The sequence below is a fragment of the Thunnus albacares genome, chromosome 12, assembly GCF_914725855.1.
Source record: "Thunnus albacares chromosome 12, fThuAlb1.1, whole genome shotgun sequence".
Taxonomy (NCBI): domain Eukaryota; kingdom Metazoa; phylum Chordata; class Actinopteri; order Scombriformes; family Scombridae; genus Thunnus; species Thunnus albacares.
In genome coordinates, this window is record NC_058117.1 from 8,250,352 (window position 1) to 8,266,807 (window position 16,456).

At 38.6% G+C, this 16,456-nt stretch overlaps 1 protein-coding gene across 3 annotated transcripts; it reads left to right on the forward strand.

The window, feature by feature from the left end:
- Positions 1 to 1,403: 1,403 nt before the first annotated feature.
- LOC122993337 (amyloid beta A4 precursor protein-binding family B member 1-interacting protein-like) lies at positions 1,404 to 14,532 on the forward strand. Of its 3 annotated transcripts, XM_044367421.1 has the most exons (14): positions 1,404 to 1,584; positions 1,686 to 1,821; positions 4,668 to 4,727; positions 6,186 to 6,273; positions 7,893 to 8,092; positions 8,182 to 8,253; positions 8,354 to 8,513; positions 8,661 to 8,782; positions 8,873 to 8,947; positions 9,105 to 9,248; positions 10,652 to 10,762; positions 12,103 to 12,201; positions 12,377 to 12,461; positions 13,832 to 14,532. In XM_044367421.1, the coding sequence occupies exons 2-14, from the start codon at positions 1,789 to 1,791 to the stop codon at positions 13,969 to 13,971; spliced, it is 1,389 nt and encodes a 462-aa protein (XP_044223356.1). In that variant the 5' UTR covers positions 1,404 to 1,584; positions 1,686 to 1,788; the 3' UTR covers positions 13,972 to 14,532. The 3 variants fall into 3 exon arrangements, with proteins under 3 accessions (XP_044223356.1, XP_044223358.1, XP_044223357.1); XM_044367423.1 differs by lacking the exon at positions 1,686 to 1,821; XM_044367422.1 differs by lacking the exon at positions 1,404 to 1,584 and having other exon boundaries at positions 1,591 to 1,821.
- Positions 14,533 to 16,456: the final 1,924 nt, after the last annotated feature.

Genomic DNA, 16,456 nt, shown 5'->3' on the forward strand with positions numbered 1-16,456 from the left:
CCCCCTCTTCTCATTTTCATGGCAAGTCTAAGAATTAAGCTCTCTCTCTCTCTCTCTCTCTCTCTCACACACACACACACACACACACAAACAAACAAATACAAACACTGTCTGTAAGCAAGTCAGTAAATACTCCAACTCTCAGCAGCAGTTTGTTATAAAATAGTCACATTCAGTAGGTAAATTTGCATCTTTTTAAAGGACTGTTGGGGAGTTAAAACAGCAATGTGCACACACACACACACACACACACACACAGCAGGTGGTTGCAGGGCTGCACTTAGACATAGCTACTAATTTTCACAGTCGAACGTAAGTGAGACCACACATGAATCTGAATACAGACATCAGCTGTACTGATCAGGAAGTATTAACTCTGTCCCTGGGTGTGCTAGAGAAGGCGGGAGAGAAAAGGGTGATGTCCAAACCGCTGGGCAACACCTCCCTAACAACTAAGACAGTTAGTATTTGTTTGGTGTTTATGTCTGGTAACCCCACAACACTAGACTGTGTCTTCACTGTGGGACTAACAGTAGTTTCATCATTTATGTTTTTCTCATTTTTGTGCAACAAGTACAACAGAACATAACGTTTCTTGACATTCAACACATACATGGCATATTACATATGCAATATTTACTGTAGTATTTCTGAGTAAAATCCTGGTCCTTTTTCATTTTGATTTGTCATAGCATGAAAATGATGAACATTACATTAGATGGCTCTGTTCCATTTAAGTGTCACAGTAAATTATACAAGAGAGCGAATTGCAACTCATCATTAATTGCACGTGAGCACTTCCTGCTTTGACATGTCAAAACATCTGCTGAGGAAAAAGACTTATTACTGTGTTCATATTGTTTAGAGTTACATCTCCTGCTAATGTAAATAATATTCTTTCCAGCTTCTCTGCTGCTGTGACTTTTAATTTCCCTGAATGGGAATCATGGGATCAATGTTTATTTTCAAGCTAATCTTGTTTCTTTGCAACTTAGTTATATGCATTGTTGGGCAAGTTACTTAAAAACTCTCACTAACACATTAAATATTACTCATTTAAAAAGTAAGTTTACTAATTAGCTGCTCAACAGCTAAAAACAGTTTATTAGTTACTCATTACTTTACTTTTGTTACTCATCCCAGCACCCTCGAAGGTGCCCGTTGAACAACTTCAAAGCCGTCACACTCACATATTGAACCTCCTGTGTTTAACACGTCACTGGGATTTGTAGCTGTAATATAATCACAGTACTGAATATCAAAGTGTAATCACTTAATCTACTCGCTACTGAAAAAGGTCATTTATTTAAAGGCCCCACACAGCCACACAGGTGTTTTTAGTTATGCTGATTAATTACACTTGGTTAAGAGTTGAAGTGGGTGGAATAAAGTTAGAAACTTGCTGATCTCATCAAACCCTGCATCCTAGAAAAACAAAGGTGCAACAAAACTTACACAAAAGCAAGGGAGATATATCAATCAATTGTGGTCTGCATATGCCCACAAAGTGCTGAGAGGAAGTCGAATCTGACAAAATAATGTACGAGGTTTGACAAAATGAAGAGAAGAGACAAGCGCATCATGGTCAGTAGCTGCAGTAAGAGCACCACCGACACATCTCATAATTAGAAATGTCAACCTCACTCTGCGTTGCCAGAGAAGTCATCTACTTCCTGATTTCACAGGAAATTCAGCTGATACGTGTGGGGGCAGTGATAGCAAGTCACGTGTTCAAGTGATTTCTCATACAGTGACCTCTGAGCCTTTATACACACTTATACGCACCTCATGATGCTTCAAAGTGTGAAAGAGCCTGAGAAGGTAAGAACTAAATGATGTTTTGCTGCTGTGTATTTATAGAGAAACTGAATGGTAAATATCAATATATATACAATGCTAATATCTAAGCTGTGTAAAACTACATTTCAGCATCGTACTCGTCTCTTTAAGAGTTAAATATTTGAGCAGTCACATCAGCTTTGTTTAGGACAAACACATGTCCTCTCGTGGCAGCCAATGGATGGTTGTGCAACTAATTAGAAAACAGTAAGAAGCTCTCGGCCACGAGAAAAGTGAAAACATGTTGGTTTACTGTCAGCAGGCAATGCTTTCTGATTCCTTTCATGCATATAAGTCTCAATAAATCACTTTTTGTACTCAAGCTTTGGCTCGTCCGCCTGTTTGCCTGCCTGCCTGTCTGTCTCCTGGTGGTTTGGTTGATGTGTGAGACCACAGTGGGAGACGGCAGCAACAATGCGACATGCCTGATGAGAGCGTGGAATTCAGAAACAAATGTGGTTTTGTAATGCATACTTTGATGAGCACGTGCCTGAGAAAGTCACTGCAAAGTCACTGACACATATAGATACCAGTAATTAAAACTGAAAATAGATTTTCAGTATATATATGTATATATGTGTGTGTTTTATGAGACCATGAAAACAGAAGTTAGGATTTGATTTTCACATATGTGAGGCAGAAGTCATGGGACACCACAAAGGTAAAGTTCACTTCTTGATCCAAAAATTTCACTTTCATATGGAAGCAATTCTTAGTCCTCTGTCACCCTCTCCCCTCTTCCCCTTTTACCTCATTACAGTTTAATGGATGGTCTGTTTACTGTTCGGCGTAAACAGAGAATGAGACTGAACAGCACAGGCAAAACTGTATACGTCCCTCTGTTTGTGCATATATACATTAGGCTGCGTGTGTGTATATGTTTGCATCTTTGTATGAAGAAGAACAAGTGGTACGGAGCAGTAAAACGTAAGACAGAGACTCAAAATTTATGAACGCTTCAAACACCACGTACAGATTTACTATACACAAGATAGACTGTGCACTTTGCACAGCTCCGGCTACAGCTTTAATATTTAAAACATTTCAGTGTAAAGTTAAACATAACCGAACAGATGTCTGCTGCGCTCTGATGCGGCCCCGCTCTGTTTGGTTAAATTAAGATGCAGAAAGAAAAGATAAAAGTGATCCCAGCTGGGAAACTGACTGTTTCAATTCTTATTTAAACTACTTAAACGTATGTAAGGTCACAGAAGCCTGGAGCCTCTCCCAGCATGCACTGAGCAAACTAAAAATTAAGATATGTGAAATGGAATGTGGTCAATGAATTACAGCATTGAGATGCTTTGAAATATAATAGCAATAAAACTTAATTAGGTACATAAAATAATGAAAAACAGAATATGTGAAAGGTGAAATCTAATTTCTTCAAATGAAAGGTGGTGAGATGAGAGCTTGTTAGCCAAGCAGTAAAATAGATACAGTGAGCATGACATTCAAACATGTCATATGAACACGCACAAGGATACAGAAGGTTCTACATTAATGAAGATGAGCATTACCACAGAAGAAGATTGGTAAAGGTAAAAGTTAGTTGACAACTATTAAATTAATTGCAAAGTATTTAGATAATCGATTAATAATTCCGAGACATTTTTACAAAGAAAATGTCCTAATTCTCTGATTCCAGTCTTCAAATATGAATATTTTCTGGTTTCTTTGGCCTCTTATGATGTGAACTAAATATCTTTAAGTTGTGTGATTAACGTTTTTCACTATTTTTTGACATTTAATGGACGAAACAACTAATTGAGTAATTGCGAGAATAGTTGACAGATGAATCGATAATGAAAAATAATTATTAGTTGCAGCCCTTGTAAAAGTGTAAGGGTCTAATTGTGTGTCCTTAAAATAAATATGATGGTATAGCATACAAAACAGAAAATATATGGAATGTGTCTTCTTAAACCCACCTCCATATGTGTTGTTTATATATGCTGTTTCTAGGTTCTGTGCAGGCTGCTGTGGTTTTACTATACAGTATATTATCTATTGTTATTGATAACCGCACATAGCAGCAGTCTCACAGAGCTGGCAGGAAGCAGAGAGCTCATTCTTCAGCTTTTTAAGCTGCTCCACATGCGAGATGTATTTTTGACCCTAAAGCTGGCAAGATGCCGCCTCCATATGCACAACCCCAGACACATAGTTCCACAAAAATTTGCCTGATGAAAATCTTTGATCTCAATATAAAGCCTCCTTTTTCTTTTTTTTTCCTCAGAAATGATCAATTACGGGTAAAGAATGTGATGCATTTTGATTTGAGTTATCACCCATCATTCATACATTATTCAGTGAGTCACTCACAGTATCTTTGATTCTTAGAAATTCAATTTAAAGTAAGAAGTCTTCATTCTAAGACATTTTCAAGGAAACATGGGAGTCATTTTGCCATGCCACACACGCTGCTCTGTCATGGCAATGATACGGCAGTGTGTGCAAGCTTGTGACTTTGAACATTTAGAGACAGATATTTGTGGTTCTTTCTGTGGAATGATTAAGCACAAGCTTTGCATACTGATTATCTACTTTTACAGCTTTGACAGTCATATCTAAACTGTGTACATGTGCATGAATGCGTGGGTCAAAGAGTGTTTCCATCTCCATAACACAAGAATGTCAATTGTTGTGCTGGCCTCCTACTGTAGTTTATTTCCACTTTCTGCATGACAAACTGGTGTTAAACCAAGTTGAAACTGAATTCAAACTGAACTGAAATTGTCCAGTTTTTCAGTTCCTGCTGCTCCTGCTGTAGTCTATTATCTACCATGTACTGCTACTAAAATCTAATTTTCTTCTTCTATTTTCAGATGGCCGACATAGATGCCATGTTCAGTGACCTGCTGGGAGAGATAGATCATCTCTCTCAGGTGAGTTGTGTTGATTTCTGGACAGTATATCCCATAATGTATTAGTACATTTCCTATGCAAGTGAGAAACACATCAGTGTGATATCAAACATCTTTGGTCACATTCTTTCTCAAAACATGACCAGATGAGATGAGCTTTCGCTGAATGTTCCTGCTTTTGAAGTAGGAACAGGTTACAAGAAGTGAATCAGGCCAATCACTCATTACCTTACCTCGCTAATCTGGACATTATCTGATTACACATTGGCAGCCTTTGTTTTAAAACATAAAAATAAGACAGAGAAATGTAAGGCGATGCTGTGATGTGAAGTCATCACATCTGGATTGGACTGTGGGCGATCGCTGTAGATTTCCTTAAGCGCACATAAGCTGCTTCATCATATAAACGCGGCTCGCCAAGAAAAACATTACACGCTTCTAAACTGATACAACACTAGTCTGGGGTGCAAGTCATTACTGTGCATGTATGCTGAACGAGTGCAGCCCTAAGAATGGGATCAATCTCCAGCATTACATCAGACATACCAGAAAAAGGCTCTATATGTCACTTTGGCATCCGTCCTCTTGGAAAGCCATCATAGTGACAACACACCACTCCACAGACCGGAGTCTACAAGAAAAGCATTTTGATTAAAGCGTTCATCCTCGCAGAAACTCTGAGAAACAAAAGGATTTGAAGTAATTCCATTTATTGACTTGATTGGGTTCATTCGCTGCTTTACTGCCTTGGAGCCAGAAGACAAAGAGGAATGTTTTTTATCCCTGACTGAAGGAGCTCGGAGGTGTCATTTAAGCACCAGCTCCAGCATGCCAACATATGTTTTCAGCCACAGCCATCAAGGTTGAACTGCATGCTGGGAGGCTTCATTCTGTGTACAGTCAGGCAGTCTTCCCAGCTTGTTTATAGAGTATGACTGAGCCTGTGGAGACTTAATGTTAATCATTAAAATGTTGCATTTGAGATATTAGCCATTTCCCTTCATACCATTCAAATTCTTCAATAGAATCACAGATTCACCAGACATCTTGGGCCATTGTCTTGGTTGTGAAGAAAAATGAGATGGCTAATTGCAGTTCTTAACAGTCTGACATATGATTAATTGTCTGTGCACAAGCTGACTGCAATGTGTTCTCTGTTATTGGTACAGCTTGGAAACAGAGAGGGAAACAAAATCACTGATAAATAACAGGCTTGTGTAACATAATTAAACAACAGTTCAGAGCAGTTCAAGGACACATGTGGCCTACTTCTATTTTTAGGCTGCTCTTTGATTACAAGAAACTACAAACTGTAGCTTCTGTCAAACACACAACCTCTGTAATGAAGTGTTCTTAGGAAATTAAAATCTGATTTTCTCGACATACCACGATGTCATTTGTGGGTGTTGGCAAAGACGGTGAAGTCTTGAAAGTGTGATATGTTTGTTAATTCATTTCCATTACATCTCCTCCCTGCAGAGTCTAATCTCTGCAGCTGACACACCAGAAGAGGTTCCTGTTTTACAGAGTGAAAGCACCTTCTCCATCGGCTTCACAGACCTGAATGGTAAGCGCTCATTCAGACTATAACACATTTTAAAGCAACTCGCAGCCGCAAGAACAGGAAAAAAGTTCAGTTTCCAGATGAGCAGTGTTACACAGATACATTTCAAAGTCCCCTTTCAAGAATTAGGATTCCAGCATCTGTTGGGAGATGGGGAGTGACTTCTGTTTTTTCTTGTGCCAGAAGGTCATTCCAACCTCTAAAAACTAGGAGGAATAGAATGGGAGGTATTTAGTTTGACCCTGGGAAGGGAAGAATGAGTGAATGGTGGTGGTAAAACACACAGTAACAAGAACCTACAGCCACACTTCCAGTTTTACAGTGTGTGGCTGTAGGCCCACACACTGTAAAACACACTCTGTGAGACTGTAACTTATTACTTATTGTGAAGAAAACCAAACTGCTAGATAGATAAACCAAAGTATTTGGCATGATTGTGGCGCTAGATGAAAAGGAAAGGGATTGTTAAAGTTCACATAGACTGTGAATGTCTGCACCAAATTATCTGGCAACCCATCCGATAGACAAGACATTTAACTCTGACACCCCTCTGGGTGTCCTCTGGTCACTTTCACGGCATAACCATTAATGTCTGTACAACACTCTATGACAATCCATCCAATAGCTGTTGTGATATTTCAATGTGGACCAAAGTGGTGAGCGGACTGACCAACCACTGACAATACCATCTCTGCTGTCATCCTTTGCTGCCAGCATGGTACAAATTAAATTAATAAAATGAAATAAATGGCATTAAAGGAAAAAATAAAATCTGTGCCAACAAACCAAATTAATCTCTTGCTTCAATAAAAATGACCAAATCCTAATAACTTTGAAAGTTAAGTCACAATTAAATACACAGTGAGAAAGTTCTGTTAATTGTGTTCTTTAATAGCAGAATGCATAAAAACACATTTCTGGAGTTCACTTTAAACAGTACCAGACTCTTATAATCAGTTATATTAAATCAACTCTTCATTAACTAAATGGAATTAGATAGTTTCAAGTCTGGTCTTTCAGAACTTGAAATCATGTTACTTCATTAGTTCACTAAAAGCCCCTTCATTAAGTTGAACATAAAGAACATTAAGTTGTTTCCAAACTTGTAACAACAACAAAAAAAAAAAAAACAGCGAAAATTCTACATTGGACAAATTCAAAGGCAAAGCCCAAGAATTAAAACAAATTCTGACGAAATTTTGAGTTTTCTCAACTCTTTTCTCAACTTTTTTTTTTGGTAGATATTTTGGTACCTGTTAAAAGAAAAAGTTTGAAATTCAGTAAATGTATGAATGAATGGAATCGGCTCCGTAAGCACAAACATTTGAAACTAACTGAAAACTGAGAATTTCTCACATGTCTCTGTTTTGAGTTATGTGTCTTTGTAACAACAGGATGAATCTTTTCTAACCTTCAGTTTCCAGGGAAGTTGTAGTGAGAGCTGCTGTACAACCACAGGCTGATCTGCCAGCCACCGAGCCGCTTTACTGGAGCAGCTGGGAGTTCAGATCTTTGCTCAATGGCACCTCAGCAGTGTTAATGAGGGAAGCAGTCCAGGGTTTGACCTTTACCTTTACTTTTTCTAACCTTCAGGCCACCTTTGCCTCCTCATCTCCTTACAGAGAGTCTTAATGAACTGGAGGACCATGACCTGGATGCTCTGGTGGCTGACCTGGGATCAAAATCGACCACATTGGAAATGAGACCTCAGACGCTCACAGATAATAAGATTGCAACACCCGCCATGACTCAGCGATCTGATTCAGCGGCTGCCTCCCCACCACCATCAAAAACTGCTGAATCCTCTGGAGTGCTGCAGACGGTAACCTAGAATCTCTCGCCAATTAAATAAAGTCGTAACTTCATGAATATGGAGAAGGAATTGATCGCCTCCTCATATTATGCTTCCAGGGGGAACCTAAGACAAAGGCAGAGAAGATAAAATTGGCTTTGGAGAAGCTGAAAGAAGCCAACGTGAGGAAGGTAAAGTCAGAAGGCTTGAATCAAACATGGACAGAGTTCATACTTTCAATCCAATATAGTTAGATTATAGAGGCGAACTGAGGTGTGCTGTGTATGCTAGTTGATAGTAAAGGTGCTGATGAGTGACGGCAGCTTCAAGACTCTGATGGTGGATGGGAGACAGACAGTCAGAGAGCTTTTGGACATGCTGTTTGAGAAGACGCACTGTGATTGCAGCATCGACTGGAGCCTGTGTGAAACAAACCCTGAGCTGCAGATCGGTGGGTTGAACACACACACACACACACGCTCAAATCGTATGCAGGAAATCATAAGTGTGTGCACATCAAGTATATTATACAGTTTCAGAGGAGCTCAGGGAGTTTCTGGCTAGTGAGTGTGTTAGTGTGCTATCTCATCTTTTTTAGAAAGAGGCTTTGAGGACCATGAATGTTTAGTGGAGCCGCTGTCTGCGTGGACTCGCCACAGTGAGAATAAAATCTGTTTTGTGTTGAGACCTCAGAAGTATGTGATGTTCACAGACCCTCAGGTGAGTAGGAGCAAGCATTTTCTTCACGCCAAAGCTTGATGCTTTTAATGCTCAGATAGTAAACTGGACCACGTCTTTCTCATCCTGTAGTTATTTTACATGTGGAAAAAGCAGAGGGCATGTTTGAGTAATATTACCGAACAAGCCAAAGAACTCTTACTCAAGGTGAGTGACACACCTCACCATAATGATGTCATTATATGTCAAAGTTGTGTCATCTCAAAGATGAAAACAGTTTGAGAAGTTTTGCCTTGTTTTACAAATGATTATTTTCTTTTATCCACTCAGTTTTGCATGTTATCTTTCTCCTCTGACCCTGCAGGAGCATTTTGGGGGTTCTACTCTGATTGTCCCTGATCTTGAGGGCGTGCTGCACCTAAAGGAAGATGGAAAGAAGGTTTGGAAACCTCGCTACTTTGTGCTCAGGGCCTCGGGCATCTACTTTGTACCCAAAGGAAAGTCAAAGGTATGACAAATCAAACTATGAGAACATTCTACATCCTATTTCACCTTAAATGCAAGCAGATACTGAATTTAGTGCCAAATGTAGAGACAAGAAACATAGTTAACAATGCATTGTTCACACCAGTCTACTTGTTTCTATAGCTATAACAGAAAAGTGAGAGGTAATATTTAGCAACCTCTGTGGCGGAAACCCCCACAAGTGATGCCTGGAGCAAATGATGCTGGGTTGTGGTCATGACAATGAATGCAACAAATACTCAGTTATGGTTTCATGGGGTGATATTTTGGCACCAGACAGAAGATTTCGTGCACATTACTCACTGTCTTACAGGGGATTTGTGTCAAGCAGTAGCTGCACAGTGTTTAAACTTACAACCTGAATTTCAACATTCAAAACTGCAAATCAGTGCATAATTTAGACTTGAAATGAATGTTAGCATGATCAATTTAAAACACTGTTTACTTAGAAGATGAAATACATCTGTAATTTTGAGAAATTATGCCAAGTTCAGACTATTAACAACTGTCTACTTGATGAGAAAATGGAGAAATGAAAAGAAAAAACCGGAGAAGACAAGCAGCACTCCTTAAACAAAGAGACAAGAAAAGTCCATCATGGCTTACGTCTGAGTGCTCGAGCATAGCAGAGACAGAAAGGCAAGAGGAAGAGCAGAAGAAATGAAGATGGACAGTGTGAACTGAGGCCTTGCTGCTGTTAAAGAGGAACATGTCGTCTTATCACTGAGACAGAGCAGAAAAACACCACCCGGGCTAACTCCGAAGAATGGAAGAAATAGATGAGGGAGGGAAACTGTGCAAGGCAGATGTGCAAATCACAAACATAAGAGAGCTGCGAGAATCATCTGAGGTCAAGGACGCATGGACGAAGCAAAGAAAGAATCTGGAAAGGATAGTTCATTAGGCAGAGCTTCTCTTGCAGCCTCAAATGCACCCACATGTGACTGCAACACAGACACAAAACCTACCTGAAGAGGTGAGAATAACAGAGGTGTGATCAAACGGGAAGAGTCAATGAGAAACCTGAAAGATAAAACATCAGTAAAAGAGTCTCTGCAGACTTGTAGGAAGTGGAGGTGTTTCCAGTGAACAACATTTTATCAGAGCTGAATGATCTCTATTAAATGTGTGAACATGATGTGTTGAAATGGACTTCCTTTGATTGTTGAATAAAGAAAAATGGGCAGGTACTGAATTGTTTTCTTAGAATTGTCATTTTGAATACCTACCACGCAATGTGCTCAAGAAAGTGAATGTAGTTCATTCTCTCACGCACACACACATATTCATAACATGCTCAGAGCAGAATCCCAACAACTATGTAGCAATATGTTCCACATTCCTACAGGTCAGTGTGATTATTTGCTGTTTTTCTCTGCCCGGCAGAGTTGTAGTGATCTTGCCTGCTTTGTCCATTTCGAAAAAGTCAACATCTACACCACCAACAACTACAAACAGAGATACAAAGCTCCCACCAACTTCTGCTTCATACTAAAGGTGAGCTAAGAAATTATACTCACTAAAGACTGATAGCATAAAATCATAAATCATAAAAGCACATAGCAAGTAGACAGGATGTAGTCAGTCGTGTGTTTCTTATGTGGTTTGCTAAACTTGAGGGTGTTATTAAGAGAATGTTGCTTGTTTGCGTGTTTGGGCAGCAACATAGACAGAAATATCTCTGTTCTCTGTGTATCAATAGGAAGTGTACAAATGTCTCTATTTTTCCTAAAATTAGTACCAAATTACATTATTCTTTCTAATAAACATTATGAGGAAGCTTGTTTAGTCAAAAAATCCATAAAAAAATACCAAAAAGTCAGTGACCTGGTATACAGATGTTGCAGCCTTGTAGTAGGTGATTATCATGTAACAGACATTTTCCTTTAGGCTAGAGACGGGCCTGAACAGAAAATGATTGTATGTGTGTGTGTGTGTGTGTGTGTGTGTGTGTGTGTGTGTGTGTGTGTGTGTGTGTATCTGTACCAGAAATTACTCACGTTGTGGGGACATGAGTAATAAATCACAATGTGGGGACTCGTCTCCCTCGTGGGGACAAAGTCAAGTCCCCATGATGTAAAGCATTCAATTGTAAGGTGAAAACTTGGTTTTAGGTTAGGGTTAGGTTAACGTAAGGTTTATGTTAGGTTAAGGCAAGGGTTAGGGTAAGTCTCCAGAGAAATGAATGTAAGTCAATGGAACGTCCTCTGAAGTGATGGGGACACGACACAAAAGTTTTGGTTTTAGCAGGTAGCAATTTTAGAGCATGAGAGGAAGGCTGAATGTGACAAAAATAGGATTCAACACTTCGACACTTTAACAGATACAGATCAGGTTGACATGAGAAAATACAAAGTGTTCTTGATGTCGTGGGAAATTAGAGCAAAGTCATGTTACGGGGAAGTGAGATGAATGAAGAAAACAGCGAATCATTGGTTTTGCACATTGACCTGTGGGAACTTTGTGTTTTTTTTTTTTGTTGTTTTTTTTCATCTCTCTTTTGGCAGCTTGGTTTGTTAGTACTTGGAACCTTGACAAGCAAAACGTTGACTGTCTCTAATTGTAATTAAATTGTAATTAAGTTAATTAAGAGACAGCTGCATTCACAGTGAAAACTTTTATACCATCCTGTTTTTCATAAAGAATGTTCCCCATGGACATAGTTTCTGTTTTGACAGTACCAATGTTATTCAAGCTCCATTGGCCACAGTGCAATCCGAGCTGGATATTGTCTGCCCTCTGCTGGCTGTTGTGCACACTACAAATACACAAAGTCAAAGCAGTACAGTACAGTATTTACAGTATTTAACATTCTCTCTGCCTGACTCTTTCCCCAGCACCCTTGTATCCAGAAAGAGTCGCACTACATCAAGTTCCTGTGCTGTGACAATGAACACACACTGTTGCTTTGGGTCAACTCTATCAGAATAGCAAAGGTCAGATTCAACACTACCAGTAACACAACTGCACTGCACTGTCAGCAATGAAGTTAAACCGATTACAATCCAGCTTCAGTTATAAATTTAGGAATGCTATGAACAAATAATCAATATGTAGACATTTCTTTACTGCGGTGAGTTAAACATGTGTGTTCTGTCTGTGTGTGTTCAGTATGGGACTGTCCTGTATCAGAGCTACCAGACTGCACTGAGAAGAGCCTCCACTCTGCAAAGTGTCTACCCCGCTGCCTTCAAAGGTAAGGCTGCACATTTAGAGCAGAGCAGGTATATGTAAAACCTTTAAGAAATTGTCTTAACGCTTACATACAGTACTGTTCATATTCTTACCCCTCACAGTATTTACTCATAATTTGTCTCTATATCAAAATTCTGAACCACAAATCATTCATAAATACCTCATCAGTCACAGATAAATGGGTGATTAATCCTTGATGAGGCTTTCGGAAAGCAGAGAGAGTTTATTCTTTAGTTTTTAAGCTTTTTGTTTATGGAGAAAAAACATTAATCACACTATACAAAACGATTTCAATGAATTATATTAAATATGAAGAAAGCAACTATATGTTTGAATGTTGATTTTTGAATGTTTTAAATAATTATGGGTCAAACAGTCTCTACAAAATGTGTATCAGCTGCACAAAAAAGTTGAAATATTTCCATATTTATATATTCTGGGTCACATTAGGAGAAGTCACCAATTTCAGGCTAAAAGAAAAAAAGTATTTACAGTTTTTACTGCTCTCAGATCTAAAAATGGGTCATATTTAACCCTGAACAGTACACAAAGGTTAAGATATGATCCTAAACTCCTAAACCTAAACTCAAAAAATTCTTAGAAGCTTAGACTTAAGAGTCTTTGTATAAAGAAACTAAAAGTAACTAGTCTATGTGACCCTGACATTGAGTGTTAAGTGCAGTGACTCCTGTTAATAAAGACAATTACGTCTACCAAAATGCCCTCCCTCAAGCTCTGAATCAACCAATAGCAGGCCTCCAAAGGTGGTGTGTCATGACTGCGTCACATCAGCTTCATGCCCATCTCATATTGTCCAACATTATATATGCGACAAAATATTGTAGCATGCAAGAGGAAAGCTTATACAAGATGCTATTTGTGGTATCATTCATAAAAATCTTAAATTAGTTAAAGGATAGTAACCAGTAGTAACCAGTTGAGAAGCATCTGTAGTAAAATATGTGTATGTTTTACAAAAATATATATTTAATTGTTCAGGTTGATCCATGACTGCAACGTTTCCCTAAAAGGCTTACTGGCAAAATGTATACATATATATCTTATATTTCAAAGCTCAGTCAGTATAATACATATTGCAAATTCAATACTGCCTCTGCTGGTCACTCCTAACTGACTTATAGAAGACATGCAAAGGTATATGTATGGCATTTAAGAACACAAGAAAAATGACACATTTCTGAGAATGTTCATGCCCTTTTTTTTGTTAAAACTTTACTCTGTTGTTTTTGAACAGCAGCAACAGAGAGGAATATAGAGGGAAGGAATTTGCCTGCTTGAAATACTGTATATTTAAACCCTAAAACCTACTGTGCATTTCTGGATTTGATTTTCATTTCATTCTCTCTACAGACAAAAATGGTCAAGTCCCTCAGATCAGCCCACAACCTGCTGGTCCATCTCCACCCAAAACCACAAGTGTTGAAGACTATCCACATGAGCTACCACCTGACTTCATCCCTCCTCCTCCTCCTGAACACGCACAAGTTTGAGACGGATATCTGTTCCCTCCTCGTTACAAGCTTACAATGCACAAAGGCGTATTTTAAAAGCAGTTATTTATTCTCAAATGTATCGTATTTATTCGTGCTCTGTTTCAGACAAACATAAATCATCTCCAACAGTTTTATGACACAAAAACCACACCTTTATGTTCATCGTTTCAATGAGCTGTTTATTACAAAAAGACTGTACATAAATTTCAATGAACACATCCTATGTACAAACTGAGAGAGGACAAATATTGAATTCTGTTCCCATGAACATTTAAGTTACGGATATTTTTTTTTTCTTCTTTTCTTCCACGTTTCATCATAAGAAAACACACATCAAAGAAAGGCGACTTGACCTGTGATGCCCTGAAATGCTAGACGTAAAGTGGTAAACATTACAAAGTTCTGCACGTCAGTGGTTGTCTCATGATTTCTCTATGAAAAAGTATAAATAAATCCTTTACATACAAACTGCTAGCAAACCTTCCTCAGCAGCTTCAGACACAGATGTAAAAACAAGTTGAATGCAAAGCTAGAAATACATTAGGTAGAAAAAGTTGTTTTCTCACAAAAAATACAATCAAGAATGGGATGTAGTGGCAATGATGTTTCTATACTTCCATGCACAGTGGCTGAATGAATACTGATCATTTGACTGAGTTGGCATTATGTCTTCTTTTCTATGTGTCTGTGTGGAGAAACATAATAAATTCCCCCCCTCCTCCCAACAACAAAAGAAAGCCATTCTACTTTTGTTCCATTTCTGAACAATAGCTCAACTTGAATGCCCGTCATTTCAGTACATATGATTATGTTTGTTTATGTGGCTTGTTACAAACATAGATTCTGAGATAAACATTAGCTTCGATGATATTTGACAGTGAGTTTTACTTGCACCGACAATCACTTTGTAAGAGCAGGCATCATATAGTCGTAGTAGAGTTGAAAAAAAAAAAGAAGAAACATTTCATATCAAGCGCTGCTTTTAAGACCCTTCGGGATTGCAGCTCATTCCTTCACTGCAGGTGTCTCTCATATGCAGCACAGCCTCGAGACGAAAAACACATGTTGCAGGCTGAATCTAGCTGTAGTAACATTACTGCTGAGTCGCCTACATTCACTAAGATGCAGAAGTGATTGAAGAAGATTACAATCAAAACTGATGAATGTTCACCCTCAAAATAAGGAGACTAAAATCCTCTGTTACATTTCTACGTAGATCGGTCTTGAGTTGAGGTTGTTTGGGTTGGTGATTATGGTTATTGAGCACCAATGTAAAGCACCGCACCAGCAACCGATGAAAGAAGTGTAAAGGTTAGTTGATACTTCTGGATGGCAACTCTCATGTTGCAAAGACAGAAATCATAAAGTCATCACAGTTGTTGATAACTAATCAGTGCAGCTATTCCAACACAATGGAAAAAAAAAAAAACACATGTAGACACACAAGTTAGTCCTTCCTTTTGCTTCACATTTGCTGTTCTAAGCAAGACACGGCTCTGCTACAGTAGCTGGACAGCATGACAAAATATAATCGATGATGAAAATGATATAGCTGTGACTTAACATAGAAAAATAAATGTTCATACACGCCCACTTTGCCCAGATCGAGTTATAATGGCACTGTGAGTGATGGATAAAATTAATATTCAAGTAAAAATAAAATAAAAAAAACAAAACATCCAATCTTGGCACCACCTCCACTGACACCGATGGAAACTCACAGGTGAAAACACACTAACTGACAAATGTACTTGTACTGGCAGCTTCTCACGTTACAGTTTATATACAAGTTAGAGAACAGAAAGAAGAAACAGTTTTCTTTTTTTGTAATGCATCCTATACACTCAGTTCACCCTTTTTAACACCATCCCCACCGACACATACCTTAGCATAGTAAATACACAACTCCAGGTTGCTTTCTCACCCCCTCGCCTCCTTTTTAACATCTTGTGATTCGGACATCGACGGCATTGAACATTCAGTCGTGTCCTAATGCACTTGTTGATGTTTCTTTGTCCTTTTCAGTATTTATTTTGTTGTTGTTTTGTTTGTTTTTTTGATAAGGTAAGATGGATGTTTTTGAAAAGAGAGAAGAGCTTTTAAATGTAGCCGGTCTGCTGGACTACAGTGCAAAAGAAGGGGTAGGAGCACTACACTGCCTCGTCTATTCAATTCAAATCACAGCAATACTTCACTTTCCTGAATGAACTGCAAATACTGTAGATATGTTAAACCGGGTTGTTTGCACGTACACAAATTAACACTACATCTAATTTACTTGGTATTGTTTTGAAACTACTCTGAGGCTTAAAATGTGTTTTTTTTTTCCTTTCAGTGATTCATTTCTTGTGAGGCAAAATGTGACCGTTACAGTTCGAGCGCCACAGATGTGACGGCGCTAGAAAGAAAGCTTTTATCCCCTCCCTTTTTGTCCACAGTGTAAACTAACAGACCTCGCTCCTCCAAAAGCTTCAGCACCCTC